Here is a 17,123-nt window from a genome sequence, read left to right on the forward strand (position 1 = left end):
TGTGTTATCTGGCACTGACAGAAGGAAGTGAACTTGGTACTTTGTCTGTGTTAGGTTTTGGGGTTAGATGCCTAAATGCCAAGTTCAGGTGACCTAGAAAACCTTTCTAGGTCAAATTACTATTTCAAAAGATTTTTTTTTTCTTTTCCTCCCTTTTTTTTTTTTTTTTAACCGTCCCACGATTGAACGCTGTCGTTGACATATTTCCCTCCCAACAATGCAAGCCCTTTGTGGCATGATTGAGGGCTTGTTTTGTTGCACTGGGAGAAAATATCTCCCAAATCATCTGCTGCTCATTGTCTCAGGCACTGGCTCACCCCACCCCCCACCCCATGCCACAGTCCCACCCGACGCCTGCTCATGTGGCCTTCGGCTAATTGTCTTTGGCAAGGATCAGTTTTGGGACGTGTTCCCAACCGCGGAGGATAGATAATTGTTAAGCACGAATACTGGCAGTCCCGGCAACCTGAGGCTCTAGACCGCTGACCGCAGCCCGGCCTCTGGGGGGGCGGCTGGGATTGGACGACAGCTCCACGTCTCTGCAGGGTAGCAGGGCCAGACCGCAGACGCGGGGTAGCCCAGTTGGAGCGGTGACCCTGCCGGTGGACTTCTGGGTTTGAGTCCTCACTCTACCTCCTACCATCTGTGTGGCCTTGGGCAAGCACTTCACCTCAGTTTCCTCATCTGTACCATGGGGCCCTGACTAGTAGTCACTTACCTCAGGGTTGTTGAGCGAACATTTACAAATCAAAAGGAGTGCCTGGCTTATGCAAGCACGGTGTAAATGTTGCACCAATTAGTTAAAATGAAAAAATGATCGTAGTGGTGGTGGATGCTATCGTGTCACCCAGATCCCTCCTCAACTGAGACACTCATCCTGCCAGCTATTCAGAGTGTTGGCTGCTGTTGGCTGGCACTGAGCCTCTCTGGGTATTGCCTTTGGTGGAAGGAGACGGCCTTTCCCCAGATTATCACCACCTCCCGCCCCAGGGCAGTCTGGGTCCCGCGGCTGGCCCACATGGGAATGCAGTGGCTCCTTGCCTTAGTCTGGGACGTGGCTCCAGAGCTGCCACCTCTGATGTGACTGCGTCCCAGCTCAGCTTGTCCCTCTGCCCCTCCTGCCTCCCGCCTTTCCTGTAGTGCCCCCCCTCCCAATGAACTTCCCATCTTCACTCTCAGAGCCTGTTCCCAGGACCCTGCCCTAAAACCACAGGTAGCCACCAGATGCTGAATGGCTCTTGACATCCATTTTTAAAACACATTTATTTCACTTGCTTGCATTTCCAGAAGCTCGTTGAGGAGCAGCCTTGGGGGTTCTGCACCATCACCATCCCCCCATCTCTGGGTGCGCACCATAGACCTGCCTTGGCAAACTCCCCCTGCTCTGTAGGGTTGTGGGGGCTTGAAGGGGGGGTTGGTGATTTCAGGACCCTCTTCTGGTGGGAAGAGGAAGGGCTAATTCTGGGACAAACAGCAAAACTTAAAACTGACCAAATGGGGGTGCCTGGGTGGCTCAGTCAGTTAAGTGTCCAACTCTTGGTTTTGGCTCAGGTCGTGATCTCATGCATCATGGGATCGAGCCCTGTGTCGGGCTCTGCACTCAGCGCAGAGTGTGCTTGAGTTTCTCTCTCTCTCTCTCTCTACCCCTCCCCCCGCTCACTCTCTCTCTCAAAATAAATAAATAATCTTAAACAAACAAACAAACAACTGACCAAACCGCTAAAGGACCCAGAGAGCCTCACCCATGCAACCTCTTCATGCACAAAAGAGGAAAATGAGGCCCAGAGTGAGGAAGGTATTGTTGAAGGCCACACAGTGAACAACAGGTGCCTCTCCTTTTCCCTCCCAGAGGAGATAGTGCTTTGGGGAAATAGCGGGACAGGCTGGTCTTAGGAGTCAGACATGTGGCAGGCGGATATGATGTTATGGCCCAATAAATGCTTTCATGGTGCCCCCAAGCGGAGGGACAGCCAGTCTCGGCAGGGGCTTCCTGGAGGGGGCAGCATGGAGGGAGTGGGAGTTAAGGGCAAAGAAAGGGAAGAGAAAGGGGGTGCGCGGGGGGGTGGTGCAGAGCTGCCCAGGCCTGGATGTGTGTGTGCGAGACCTTTTGGAAAGGCAGAGCAGGAGAGGAGCCTAAGTGAGGGACAGGAGGCCACCAAGAGAGTTGGGTTGGCTGGGGGCAGGTTCTCAAGTGCTTTCCAAGACTTTTCCCCGGTGGCAAGGATGGGGCTTGAAGGAGAGGGTCCTGAGCAGAACCAGACAGGTGCCTTGTCTTTCCTGACCCACTCTGGCCCCTCTCTGCCAGATCAGGTCTCTGCTCAGGAAATAGTTGTGGAATCAATGAGTGAACAGATGAGGGAAGGGAAGATTGTGCTGGAGAGAGACGGTTCCACTGCAGTGTTGGGGTTAGGAGCAGGGAGAAGCCAGAGGCTTTGAAGACACCGGCTCCTGGAGGGGTAAGGCTTATGGCTCGGAGCTGGGAATGTAGGTCCCTATCCTCCCTCTTCCCACCCCAGAGAGGCCCATTGGCGCCAGCTGAGATGAGACTGTGGGTACAGTAAGGGTGCAGTTGGGACCAGCTGAGAACACACATGCTGGCATCGCCTGCCGTAGAAGCCCAGAGGAAGGCCATCAAAGTCTGCGCCAGATCTGCTGGGGTCCCTGCCCTGCTCCTGGACAGCCTCATCGGACCACACCCTGACCCACTTCCCAGCCTGCTCCCTCCAGCCGCAGGCAGCGTCTGCAGCCCCCTTGGAAACATTCCCCCTCACAGCGGCCAAATGAAAATGTTTGTTGAAAACAACATGTGCATAATTAAAGCTTAATGAGCGCTTGTCTGTTTGGAATGTGCAATTAGATTTATAATCCGGGATGGGAGCGAGCTCCAAATGGCTTTAAATGGAGCTGAGAGAGAGGATAATTTTTGCCATAAATCTGCGGTAGTGTGGATGGTACATAAGCTGCCACCGGCATGCCGGGCAGCCATGCTCTGCCCACTGGGCTGCCCTGCCCATCAGCCTCTCTTGGCAGCTGCAGCCGGCTAATGGCCTGGGTGGGACTCACCAGGGGTCTTTGAGGTGGTTCTGCTCTGGGTTGGAGTGGGAGCTCGCCTGAGATGTGTGATCAGAGCTCACTGGGGGGAGAGGAGGGTTGGTGCTGGGTCCGGCTGTGTGGGGGTCCGGTCAACAAGGAGTCCTGCATCATCCCCGTGTCCCCCGTGGGCTGGGAAGTGGCTCCACATTTTGGTCTCCGCTGCATCCCAATACCTAGAACTCAAGTAACGTTTGTCCAATGAGTGCTGTGCCTCTGTACCAACCTCTTGCCTCAAACAAGTCACTACCCGCTCTGTGGGCCTCAGTTTCCCCATATCTCTCACAGAGAATTCTTCTATTCCCCTGGGACCGCATCTCAACCAGTGCTGTCCAGTAGAAATAGAATGCAAGCCACATATGTAATTTTAAGTTCTCTAGCAGCCACATTAAAAAAAAGAAACAGGTGAAATTAATTTTAATAATATATTTTAGTTAACTTCATATATCCAAAATGTTATCACTTTGGCATGTAATCAATATAAATCTATTGATAAGGCATTTTACATTCTTTTGTTGTTCTGAGTCTTTGAGACTTGATGTGTATTTTACACTTACAAACATCTTAATTGGGACTAGCTGTGTTGCAGGTGCTCAGGGGCCAACGTGGCCGATGGCCACCCTACCGGACAGCACGGGTCTAGAAGGAGAATGGTTGGAGCCAGTTGAGAAGGTTCTGCCTCCCCATCTGTAAAATGGGGATACTGATGCCTATCTCTCAGAGGAGGCAGGTGCCTGGGTAGCACTCCACCGCGGGAGCTGTAGCGATCTCTGTCTTTTTACACCCCCTTTCAATGTATTTTATGACTAAAACAGACAGCACCATCCACACCAACTCTTGTCAGCAGTGGGGTGGAGGGTCCTACAGTAGCCATAACACTGGGCCTGCCCACAAGGCCTGCTCCCAGCCCCACTGGCAGCCATTGCTCCCCCTTACTGGTCGGTGAGGCCCCAGGAGCAGAGTTGTGAGGTCACCTGCTCTGGTTTCAAAACTTGGAAATGGTGGGGGTGGGTAGGAAGACAGTATAGGCCTTTAGGGGACCAGCAGCCTGGACTGCAGACTTAGCTCTGCCACATCCTGGCTGTGTGGCCTTGGGCAGATCCCCTAACCTCTCTGAGCCAGTCATAGCATTAGGTTTTTCAGTGGGCAGAATAAGAATGTGCATTATGCATGGTAAAGCAGGTGCACCAATAAAGCGAAGAGCTTTTTTTTTTGGAGAGAAATCGTTATTTGATAGTTAGGAACAAAGCATGAAAGTCATCATCATGGGAAAAATCTGCTCTCACTTGGACTTTTACGAAGATTTTAATTTACAAATTTTATTTCAAATTATATATGGCAGGTAGAGGCATCAGGGGTCTTTCCCATGTGTAAGACCTCAGAGGTTTGCATGAAGACCCACTCAGTTTCTTCACCTATGAAAGAGGGGTAGTTATAGTGACCTAGCAACCTCTTGGGGTTGTTGTAAGGATTCAATAATAATATAAGTAATAGCTAACAATTATTGAGTGCTTGCTGTGTACCAGGTGATATTCTAAGTTACCTTCTGTATATTAACTTATTCAGTCTAAATGATAGTCATACCCATTTTCCAGATGAGGAAACTGAGAAATAGTAACTTAGTTAAAGTGTCACACAGCCTGAGAAGCAAGGCTGAGATGTGGACCTAGGGAGCCTGGCCTCAGAGCCAGTGGTTTAACTATCATCCTTCTCTAAGTGCGCTTGCGCCTGAGGCTCGGTCCCTGGCCCCCTCCCATCTGCTCAGCGCCTCTCTGCCCCTCCCCCATCTCTCCCTGCTCCTGATGTACAGCTCTCTGTGACACCACCACATAAAACCGCACTCTCGGCAGGGCCCAGGGCGCAGTTGCCACATTCACTGCCTCTAGCCTTTGAGCCGCGTTTTATCTGTGCAGGAGTGTTCTCACAGCCCAGCGTGGGGATAGGCAGGCGCGGTGTATGCTGCTTTGATTGTTTCCTCTTTAGATCTCTGTGAGGTGCATCTCTCAGTGTCAGCCACTGGCTGCGCTGGGGGCTGTGCATCCTTGGTCTTTGATCTGTGTCTCTGTGCCGGGGCCGGGGGTGGGGGATGGGGGAGCAAGGGGAAGCAGATTCTACAGAACAACTGTTGCTTTGGTACCAGGAGTCAAGGCCAAGTTCAGAACTGGCTGGGTGGATTCGGGCAAGCTCTCCAGCACCCTGAGCCTTGCCTTGCTCATCTCTACAGTGGGGCTGGTCCTGCAGCCTTGACATTTCTGGGAAGGTTCCAGTGAGATGACCAGGCACAGCTCTGGGATGAGGTCTGTATACGGTAGGTGCTCCCTGGCCTGAGCTCACAGCAGCCTTGAATGCCATGTTCCCTGCCCTTTGCCTGGCCAGCCTCCTGTGTGCTCCCCATTATGGTGCTTCCAAGTTACCTTTTCAGGATGCCTCTCTTGAGAGTCCCTCCTCCTTGTGTCCACTCCCCTGCAATAACCTTATCCTGCCATTGTCACATTTGTCAAAGAAGAAGCCATTATTTGATATCTGAAATGCTAAAGTCATTGCTATACTTTGCAAAGCTGGTCTCTCCAAATCAAGCATGAGCTGAGCTTTGTAGGGTTTGGGGGGAGCATGGAGTCCTAGGGTAGAGGGACTTTCAGAAGCAGGAGGTTCTGGGACTGGCTGAGCCCCAGAGGTGGACATATGGCTATTGGAGCTAGACTGTTATGGATCACTTGATTTTCAGAGGCTTGAGTGAATGTGGAGCTGTCACTGACCAATTGGGACGGGCTATGAACAAGTTTTGTAGTTACTTGTTTCCATCTTGGGACTATGGCCAGAGAACTGCCTGTCTTTCTCAGATGTGGAGAATAGGAACATTTTATTCTCTGAAGCTTCTCCATAGAACTGCGGGCTCCTTGAGGGCAGGGACTGTGTCATGATCATTATGCCTTGTGTCAGTACAATGTTGGGCACATAGTACACACTGGAGATACTGTTCAGTAAACAACAGTTGCCCTCTCTGTAACCTCAGAATCCCTTTGCTTTTATGTTTCTGTGCCTTGTGACAAATTTTATTTATTTTAAATTCCCAATGGTTGTGAGTGCATTACTTGGCACGTTGTAGGTCTTTAGTACATGCTATCCAAGGGCATGGACTGATTTCATTTTGCTTCTGCATATTTAAATTAGATCCTAGACCCCAGATGGAGAGTAAGAGTGAATGAAGGGAAGATGTGAGAGGGGTGGGGTCAAGATAAATGGGTTGACCTTGGACAGAACTGAGATAATTTCACCTTTTCAGACAAAAGGGAAGGAGGGCAGGATGGGTGTACTGTCAACAGTGTGGGGGAGGGGAGAGATTTGAAGGGATAGCTGACAACCTCAGTGACATAAGAAACATGGTCCTGATGGAGAGGGTTGCCAAGGCTGATGTGGGGATAAGAGTTTAGCACATCATAACAATAATAGGTTAAATCCAAGGTCACTCACAACTATTACTGGTGGTACTCTAATTCATGAATCTATGCTGTAGCCCAGGACATCATGCTACATGTAGAAGTTGAATTGAATCCAGAGCCAATTTGGGATGGAAGCTTTAAGCTTGGGCCCAAGAACGCAGGTCTGTAGAAGCAAGCAAGACTGCCAAGGGTGCATCACATAGCCATAAACAAAAGACCTAGGGAGAGTTGGATTTCAGTGGGTAGAGAAGGGGAGGAGGCGGATGCTCCAGGCTGATCATGGGACAATGTGTGTAAAGGCAGGGGCGCTGGAGGTTTCTACAACCTTGATGGATGCCGTGGGAGCTGAGGCTCAGGGCGAGTTGTCATGGAGGGTCCTAGATGCCAAGGCTAATGATGTGGTGTCACAGCAGGGTTTTGATCTGAGCACTGAAGTAATCACTAGTGACATTCAGGATAGAAGATGGATTGGGGGGAGCGGGAGCTGAGCACAAAGCCTCTGTGGGTGTTTGGGGGATGTAGGAGTGATGGGGCTGAGTCATCCTGGAGGTACTGCCTGGGTCCTGGGTAGGTGACATCTGCTGTCATGATGGCAGACCCCTGGAGGAAGAGCAGGTCCACACATGTCATGAGTTCAGTGTGGGGTGTGTGAAATTTGAGATATGCATGGACCAGATGTCCAGGGAGAAACTGTACATTGGAATCTGGATGTAACTTAGTTGAAGATGAACATTTGAGAGTCAGTGATATGTTGTAACCCTAAGAAGCCATGACATTGTCCAGGGGAAGTGTGAATAGAGCAAGGAGGAAATATCAGATATAGTTATCCACCCACCTGTCCATCCCACTCACCTACGCAACCCACTGCATCAACCCAGGCATCTCATCCATCTGTCTATCTCACCCACCATTCCAGTCATCTTCTCATCCATCTCTCTCTTCATTCTCACCCAACCATCCCATCCATCCATCCATCCATCCCACCTTCTTTTTTTTTTTTTTAAGATTTATTTATTTATTTGGGAAAGAGAACATGTGCACATGCAAGCGCAAGTGGGAGGAGGGGCAGAGGGAGAAGGAGAGAGAGAATCTCAAGCAGTCTTCTCATTGACTGTGGAGCCTGATGCGGGGCTTGATCTCATGACCCTGAGATCATGACCTGAACCGAAACCAAGTGTTAGACGCTTAACCGACTGAGCCACCCAGGCATCCCCCCCATCCCACCTTCTAAATCTGCTATCCAATCACTGAGTCATCTGTTGATCTACCTACTGGCCCATCTATCCCATTCATTCCTCCAAACCACTTATCTTCCGCACCCACTGATTTATCATCCATACGTCCATTCACCCATCCATCCATCCATCCATCCCACCCATACACCTACCTACCATCCATCCACTCATTTTACCCATTGCAACTATTTCCTTCTCTATTCACTATGTCAACCACCAGCCACATGTGACTTTTGAACACTTGAAGTATGGCTAAGTCTAAACTGAGATGTGCTATAATGTAAAATACACACCAGATTTCAAAGACAGTACCAAAAAGAAAAAAGACTTTAAACCATCTCATTCACAGTTTTTCTGTTGATTACATGTTGCAATCATAATGTGCTAAAAATAATGGGTTACATAAAATGTCATTAAAATTAATTTCACCTGTGTATATTTGCTTTTTTAACTGCGGCCACTAGAAAATTTAAGATGACATATGTAGCTTGCATTTGTGACTTGCATTATATTTCCATTAGACTGCACTGATCTATACATCTATCACCCATCCATCTATCCATTCATCCACCCATCTACCTCATCCTTCACTCCCTCCCTCCTCCCATCCATTCATCCATCCAGTTATCTCATTTGTCCATCCCACAGATATTTAATTTACACCTATTATGAATCAGTGATTCTGAGGGTTGTAGGAATGAGGAAACCGAAGCATAGAGCAGCTAAGGCACTTGCTCACAGTGGTGCCCATGGAGCTGGCATCGTCTGATTCTAAGATCAGGGCTCTCACCTGCCACCTTGGCTGCCTATTTGCTAAGTTTCCTTAAAGGTAAAAATGGGATCTAGGTTGGGAGGGCTGTTGGAATAGGGGTCCAGGAGCCCCTTTTACCAAGGGGACCACATGGCTTGGGGGAGAGACAAACACTTCAGAAGCCTCTGTGAGCAGGGTCCCCGATGGCCGTCATGAAAGGGTTATCCCCACACATTTGATATTTGCAAAAATGTGGGTTCTTTCAGATTCCAAAACTCATTTCCATGACAAAACTCTTGGGAAGAGAAGATGAAGGTCTGGCTTTTGCAGAACAATCTTCCAGCTGTAATGAGGACTGAAGATGACGATGGGAAAAGGAATTATAATTAGAATATGAAATGGGGAAAATTAATCTATTCCAGTCAGTGGTAAGAGGATGTTCTCCTGGCATTTCACAGAAATTCTTAGGCCCTTGTTTCCCCTGCATTTTACCCCCCCCCCCCGATTTTAAAGCATACGGAAGGTTGTGTGGTGTGAAAAAATATTTTTGGCCGAGGGACTGATAAATTGTGAGATATGCATGGAATTTAAGCTCTTGTGTAGGTCTGGATGTGCTCCTGCCATACATGTTTGTGGGCTCATTTAGGTGAGTTCTGTTTATATAGCTGCAGAGGAGTGGTCATCCCTTCCTTTCCCTGTGCGTATGCTGTGGGCATTGTGTACCAGTCCCATAAAGGGTCTGTGACATGTGCACACTCAGGGTTGTGCTGTGGGCGCCTTTGTGTTGGCTTGGGTTACCCATGGGTGTGGTGTGTGTGCGACTAAGTGCTGTCATAGTCTGCCACTGGTTTGTGGTGTGTATGTAGTCAGCATGCTTGGGCACACTGCATTTGTCATATACATTTGTGTCCACATACACACTCAGCATTCGCTGTGTGGTGGGTACAGATGTGGGCATTTGTGATCTTGGTTGTGCACATGGAGGAGGAGGGGGCCCTGCTTTGATTTGTGACTTCTCCCCTTGGCTTACAAGTTCTTTCCCCCAGAAAGCAACCTCCCCAAAAGGGCTAAGGAAGTAAGCTCCAGGCCTTAGGACCCTGGGGGCCAAGCCAGGGGAAGCCTGGGACCCTTAGGGTCACCCTCTCTCCCTCCTTCCCCCTGCAAGGGCTCTGATATGGTGGAACAGAGAACAGACCCCCCCCTCCCCCCCCCCCCCCCACCACCTTGGGTTCATGGCTGCTCAGTAGCCAGGTCCCAAGCCCAGTGTGCTCTCAGGACACCGTGCAAGACACCTGGGAGTAACCAACCAGAGGCTGACTCAGGCCTGGCCTTGGGAACCTCTGCCAACTTCTCAGGTCCTCCTCGAAAGCAAGAAGCAAGCTTTACTCCATTACGTGGCAGCTTTTCTTGGTTGAATAAATGAGTGAATGAATGAGCCCACTAGAGGCAGGCTCTGGTGACCTCATGTGGTCCCACTGGCAGACCCCCTTGTGTCCTCCAGCATACACACATCAAAATCCAGGGTTTTCTTTTCTCATATCCCCAGAGCCATCCCCCCACTGCCCACCACAGATAATGCCTCCCTCCCTGAACGGCTAACACATATTTACCAAACACCTGTTATGTGCCAGCCCCAGGCTAATGGTTGGTTCTAGAGTGGGGTGCACCAAAGCCTTGATCCCCACTCTTAAGGGGCTTCTGGCCTAGTGGGAGAGACCAAACCAAAGAAGCAGGCAGCCCACTCTGAAGCCCAGCCTGCCTCTAGGTGTGCAATTTTGGGCAGCTGCTAATCCTTTCCATCTGTTTCCTTGGCTTTAAACAGGGAAAATAATACCTGCTTTGCTGGGTTGCTTTGAGGCTGAAATGAGATCTTTTATGGCAAGCATTTTGCTCAGTGCCAGGTATATTCATTCATTCCCCAGAATTTGTTGAGTGCCTGCTGTGTGCATCGGAGAGAGCAGACAGGTGTCCTTGCTTCTGCGGTGGTTCTGTTCTACTCAGCAGTTGATCAACGGGCTGTAACAAGGGGCTTGGGGGACATCTTTCCATCTGCTTCTTTGATACATGTTCCTATATTTTTAACCTATACCATACTGTTTGATTACTATTGCCTTATAAAATGTTTCAGAGACCTGGCTAAACTAAGTCCCCCTCCATTCCTAGTCATTCTTTCTTATAAAACATATAAATTATGTGTGGCTTTTAAAAAGGTTTTACTTTTATCTAAGTAATAAATGGCCACGGTGACACATCAAATGATACCCAGGAGTTTTTGTTGAAAGCTCCCCACCCTGTCTCATTCCCAGTCTCATTTCTGAGGCCAGACTGTTCCAGGTGCTGTGGGGTTTGGAAATGACCAGGACACAGTTCTAGCCTCCATGTTGCTCCCACTCTGGGGCAGAGGACAGATGTGAAGACAATCTGTGTTGTAAGAGGGGCAGCCAGAGAAGGTGAGAGCATGGCGGCCTCTTGGAGGAGGTGGTTTCTGAGCAGGGCCTTGAAGCATGATGAGCTCCAGGCACAGTGTAGTGGATGGACCCCTGCATTGGGGGCCAGTGCCCAGACTCTAGGCATGGTGCCACCTTTTCTTTTGTTAATATAGCAGTCACTGAAGGCCTCTGCCCATCCCTGTGCTGGCAAGGTATTTGGGTATAGCCATCAATCCTACTGCCTTGATGGGAAGACTGGCCTAGTAAAAGACAATGTGAATGATGTCATGCTTGCTTCATTCATTCACTCATTCATTCAGCCAACAAGCAATTATTAATTATCTGCTTTCTACCAGGCACTATTCTAGGTGTTTGGGAGGCAGAGAGACTGAGATCCCTGACCTCCAGGAGCCTCCATTTTGACAGGGGAAATCCACTCTAAACAGTGAACATGGTAAAATAAGCAAATGATTTAGAATGCTAGGAGGTAAAAGGGCCTATAGAACAAAGAACAAGGTAGAGCAAGGCAAGGGAATTGGGAAGGGTGGTGGGGGTGGACCCGCAGAGGGAGCAGGCTGGCATCTGAGCCTCTCTGCGTGAAGAGGTTCTGCATGAACAGACGTCTTGTGCATGATCATGGGAGAGTGGATTTTTACAACCTCCACGAGGGTGTTTGGTGATGCCTATCAAAATTACAAATGCACGCATGTCTGGACCCAGCGATTATACAAACTAATCCTACAGATAAACTCACACCCAGGCGGAATGATGGATGTACAAAAATATTCATGAGAGCAGTGCTGGAATAGGGAAAGACTAGAAACAACTCAATTGCCCATGAGCTCAACTAGTTAAATATATCTGTTACATCCACACCATGGAATACCAGGTACCGGAAGACAGAATTATGTTCTGATATAAAATACTTCCCGAGATGTGTTGCTAGGAGAAAAATGAGGTGCAAAACAGGGTGTATAGTATGTTGTCATTTATGTGAAAGAGACGACTATAAAATGTATATATGTGGACCATCTCTGAAAGGATATAAAGGAAGCCGGTAGACTCAGTGGCTGCCTCTGGAGAGAAGCAATGGATGGCGGGGAGGTGGGGGTGGGAAGGAGAATTTTCACTCTGTTGCTTTTTGTGCTTTGGAAATTTTGAATCATGTGAAGATAACCCAATAAAAAAATTAAATTTTCAATTAAAATGAAATGGCCGGCTGCCATTGGGGCCCCACCCAGATCCCTTTACTAGCCTCTACAGCCAGCTCCTGACCACTGGCTGCAGATGGCTCACAGTTGGCACAATTCTCTGGGGAACTGTCCCTGGCCAGATGGGGGCCACCCTGCTCAGAAGGTTATGCCTCCCCTTGTCCCCTAAGGGCAGCCCGCAGCCAGTGACTGACTGAACTCCATGGGGCAATTCATGCCCCATGGCTCCCCATGGGACCAGGCTGCAGCGGGTCTCCAGCTGAGATCACATCTTTGCTTAGCTACTTCCGCTGCCCTGTCCTGCTTCCCTTCCTCCCTTACAGATTTTCCTAAAGAGCACTGTTCAAAAATCACATGCATTTGAAAATCCTGGTCTCACGCTCTGCATTTAGGGAACCTGATCCAAAACACCTGTCTCAAGGGAAGAGAACTTACTGGAAATGAGCTGAGTGCTCTACGTGTTTTGGTACAATACCCCATGGAGATGGGACCACTGTCATTATCCTCATTCAACTGATGAGGAACCTCAGAAATTCAGACACCAGCTCAAGAATACACATCATGGAAAAAAGCCAGTGACCCCAAAGTCCACACTTCTCCCATAACACCTGCTTCCTACTGCAGGGAGATCTTCCTGCGTCCAGACATGGCAGCTTATCAGAACACAGGATTGTAGTGTCTGTGCATGGTTTCTACCACAGCCCTCCCTGCCTGTGGCCAGAGGTGGCCCAAGGGGCAAATGTGAGGGGGCCAAGCTTCTTAGGATGGTAAGACCTGGAGGGCATGTCTGGGGCAGGTGTCCTGATCCCAGAGCTCTGAAGATCTCAGCCTCCCTCCATCATGTGGAATTCTAGCTCTTGCTGATAGTCTGATGGCCTTTTGGCCAAGAGAGATCTTTGCATACTTCCAGGGTTGGGGAGCCCAGTATCTGACAAGGACCATCTGCCACATCTGTGGACAAGGCATAAAGGGCAGGAAGGTTTTCCTCTCTTTGCCCTGTGATTGAGGTGCTAATCCAAGCCCGCGGGGGCCACAGGACAGGGGTTGCTCTTTTCACCCTAGAGGGAATCCTGCTGAAATGAGATTTGGGCATCTTGGGCTCGAGCTTTGCTTCTCCGGGCCCCACAGACCTTTCCCCTCAGTGCGTTCAGTCTCCTGACCTTCTCGGGCATCTCCTGGGGCCTTCTTGAAAACACCTTACTCAGACCCGCTTCTCTCTCTTTCTCTGTTCTAGTTTGATGGTGACAGTGCCTACGTGGGGATGAGTGACGGGAACCCAGAGCTGCTATCGACCAGCCAGGTGGGTGCTCCATCCTGCCTGTGGGGGTTCAGCCTGGAGCTGGCTGGAGCTGAGCTGCTTCAAGGTGGGGCTGGGATGGGGCAGAGCAGTGGGGCAGGGCCCACTACTATCCTCTCTCACAAGGATCAAGAATATCAAATATTCCCTTGAAAGTGACAATCCAACTGGGACCACAGTGTTTTCTGTAAAGCACCTACCTGGCTACAGTTGGCTGAAAATGGGCACCATTGAAAACTTGCAGGTAAAACTGCAAATGTGTTGCCCACATTTCCCATGCACAGAGGAGAACTCTTCAGCAGCAGTGAGTAAAGATGTCACAAGCTCCCTGGTACTCTCTGCCTCTTGCCACCACATAGCACCCATGGGATCTACACTGGCACAGAGACACACATGCCCATGCAAAGGCGTGCAGAGTTCTCCTGCCCACCTAGACTTGTCTAGTACCCCTGCGGAGGATTGTGGATGTGGCATACAGGGAGGAGAGCAGAGGCTTCCTGTGCGGTCCTCCCTGGGAAGGAGACTGGATCATCCCTGGGCAAGGCTATCCCGGTCCCTAGCCCTCTGGGAGTCCCAGATGCCAGCTAGAATCTGAATTTCCACTGAGAGCCTGGTCTCCAAAAGTTAAGTTTTCTTTCAGCCGGGAGCATCCTCACTGCAGATTGGAATGCTAGGGAGGGTCCTCACTGCAGGCTGGGACGCTGGGGAGGGTCCTCACTGCAGACTGTGGTAACCTGGAGGACGGTTCCTTAAGGCAGGGGCGCCTGCAGAGTGGCAGTGGCTCAGGGTGCTGAGGAACTTGGGGAGCTGGAAGACAAACCCGTCCCTGGAGCTGACCGCCATCCTCTGTCTGTGCAGTCATGAAGGTTGTGGCAGTCCAGATTGGGTTGCTGGGCCCACATTTTCCAGCTCGGGAGTTAGAACCCTATTAATGCACAAACACTTACGTGCCCTCCTATGTGACAAATCCAGTGGCGGACATAGATGAGTAAGGCGTGGGCTGTGGCCCCCTTAGGGCGCACTGCCAGTGAGGGCAGCTCCTGGACCCTCAGTGTGGTGCACAGGCTCCGCTGCTGGGCACTGCATCCCCCTCCCCTGCCACTGCAGGGGTGCTCGCACTGGGGCCGCCACGCCGGCCACGCCCCTTCGCTGGCCTGTGACCATGTGAGCATCACGATGCTGCTGCAAAGCTACCTTTCTATGGCACTGACTCGTGCCAGCCTGAAAGACACTCTGGTGGGCAGGACTCCAGGTCCTGGAAATGCTCATCTTGGAAGAGACCACTGAAGTCGTTGAACTGTCCTTAATCAGCTTGGACATGTGGTGTCTCACAAGACCAGAGCTTCCTCCTGAGCATCTCATCTGAGCTCTTTCAGTGTTTCAAGTGCATTTTGTTAACGTGCTGAGCCTCGCTCTCAGAACCGTGGCAGGTGGAGTTGGCGTGGCTCAAACCCTGATGGAGAGCGTGGGCACCATACTTTGGGGAGAAGGGAGGGTGGGGCTTGTGGGGCTCCGTGTCTGCCCACAGTCCTTTGCAGAGGAGAAGCAGGGCCAATAAGCGTCCCCACAGGCTGTTGGCTGCAGCGCCCTCACCTGCCTGCCCAGCACATCCCCACAGTTGCAGAGCCTTTTCCTCACTGGTTATTTCAGCTGATCTTCACCAGTCTTGAGAAGTAGTAGGTTGCCACTAATCCCATTTTATAGATGAGGAAACTGAACTGGAGGATGTTGAGTGGCTCATCCAGGCAGGGGGACAGCTGGGGCTCAGAGCTCCACACATTACTTTGCTCCGTTCCCACCTCAAGCCTGCCCCCGACTTGCTTCAGCCAAGTGTTCCTTTGTCAGAGAGCTGTTGGTGACCCTGAAATCCAAATTAGGTCCCCTCCCCTTGATTCTCTCTCGTGCCACCGTGTCCTTTTAATTCATGGCATTTGTCACTGTTTGGGGTCACCTGCTTATCTGTGTGAAGACTTGGTTAGCATCTGATTTCCACACTAGAGCAGGATCTGGTCCCTCATTCACTGTTGTGTCTCCCAGCGTGTAACAGAGCCTGGCACATGCAAGGTGCTCAGGAAAGACTTGCCTAATGGGTCATGTGGCCCCTTCTCTTCTCTGGACTTCAATTTCCCTGGCAGGGAAATGAGGCAGTTGGATTCCCCAAGGGTCCCTTCAAGTCTCTTGTGCTGTCACTCAGAGAGTCTCCCTAATTTAGCACTTTATAAAGAAAACATCAGGATTCCCTGTGATTGACCAGACAGACACCCTGTGGTGTGAGCCAACCTGGATGGGAACAGATTTAGCAATTACAATCTAGTCTTCTTACAGGGTACCAGTTGACTTTTGTTGCATAAGAAGCATGTCAGGGGGCTCCTAGGTGGATCCGTCGGTTGGGCATTGGACTCTTGATTTGGGCTTGGGTCATGGTCTCAGGGTCATGAGTCGAGCCCTGCATCGGACTTTGCACCCAGCACGGAGTCTGCTTGAGATTCTCTCTCTCCCTCTCCCTCTGCCCCATGCTCTCTCTCTAAAAAATAAATAAATAAATAAATAAATAAATAAATAAATAAATAAAAAATCTTAAAAAAATAAAAAACCCAAGCAAGTCAAAACTTAGTGTCTTAAAACAACAAATATTTACATGATTCAAAATTCCATGGGTTGGTGGTTTGGTTGGGTTCATTTGGGTGGCTCTTCTGGCCATAGCTAGGACCCCTGTAAGTGGCCACTGTAAGCTGCCAGGTCAGCTGTGGCCTGGTTGGTATGGGGACTTGCTTCTCTCCAGACAGTCTCTTGTCCCCCAACAGGCTAGCCTGAGGTTGTTCACGTGGTGGGAAAAGGGTTCCCAGAACAGCAACAGCAGAAGCTGCAAGACCTGTTGAGGTAGGCTTAGAACTGGCACATGAGTACTTCCAGGACATTCTGTCACTCAAAGCAAGTCAGAGAGCCAGTCTGGATTCAAGGAATGGGGAAGTAGACCCTGTTGTTGGGAGGAGCTGCAAAGTATTGTGGTCTTTTAACAAACCCACGGGAACGTGGGATGTTGTTCATGCTGATTTTTGTTGAAGAATAACAGACTCGTCCAGGACCTGCAGCCCCTAGTGGCTTGTGGGGCTCCAGGATCCCTACTTCTTAATGTTTTCTTCCAGTCTTTTCCCTGAAGTGCTTGCCTGAACCCCCTACCCTGCCCCACCCTACACACACATGCACATTAATGCCCTGTCATGATGTGCTGCCCCACCAACCACAGGGATTGTATTGTCCCGGTTCCTGGGGGGCTGACATAAACATCTGGGCAAAATGATGGTCTCCTTGCCAACAGAGGATTCAGAGTAAAAACACTCTATATGTTTTTTTTTTTTTTTTAAGTAGGCTCCTTGCCTAGCGTGGAGCCCAATATGGGGCTTGAATTTATGACCCTGAGATCAAGACCTGAGCTGAAATCAAGAGTCAGACACTTAATTGAGCCACCCAGATGCCCGCAGAGTACAAACAGTCTAAATGGCATAAAATGCATTTTATAAATGCAGTTAAATATGAGATACACCTATTGAACAAATGGGCACCTATTATGTGCAAAGCTCTCGATGTAAGCCGGAAGCCATTTCTGGAAGATGTTTGCTTCCAGAACATACCATTTCATCGTATTAAAAACCTGCTCTTTAATGTAATC

General features: G+C 49.9%; 1 protein-coding gene across 5 annotated transcripts in view; it reads left to right on the plus strand.

Moving 5' to 3' along the window:
- The window catches only part of TOX2 (TOX high mobility group box family member 2), a 130,644-nt gene that overhangs the window by 37,005 nt on the left and 76,516 nt on the right, over positions 1 to 17,123 (plus strand). For 4 of the 5 annotated variants that reach the window (XM_045885792.3, XM_064573210.1, XM_064573209.1 and 1 more), the window contains exon 2: positions 13,391 to 13,456. The exons of the other annotated variant lie outside the window; for it this stretch is intronic. In XM_045885792.3, the coding sequence (XP_045741748.2) occupies positions 13,391 to 13,456 (66 nt within the window). The remainder of the gene's footprint in view (positions 1 to 13,390; positions 13,457 to 17,123) is intronic. 5 annotated transcript variants of the gene reach the window in all.

The sequence above is a fragment of the Mirounga angustirostris genome, unplaced genomic scaffold (assembly GCF_029215605.1).
Source record: "Mirounga angustirostris isolate CCGP_5_RB_7025 unplaced genomic scaffold, mMirAng1.0.hap1 SCAF_10, whole genome shotgun sequence".
NCBI classification, from domain to species: domain Eukaryota; kingdom Metazoa; phylum Chordata; class Mammalia; order Carnivora; family Phocidae; genus Mirounga; species Mirounga angustirostris.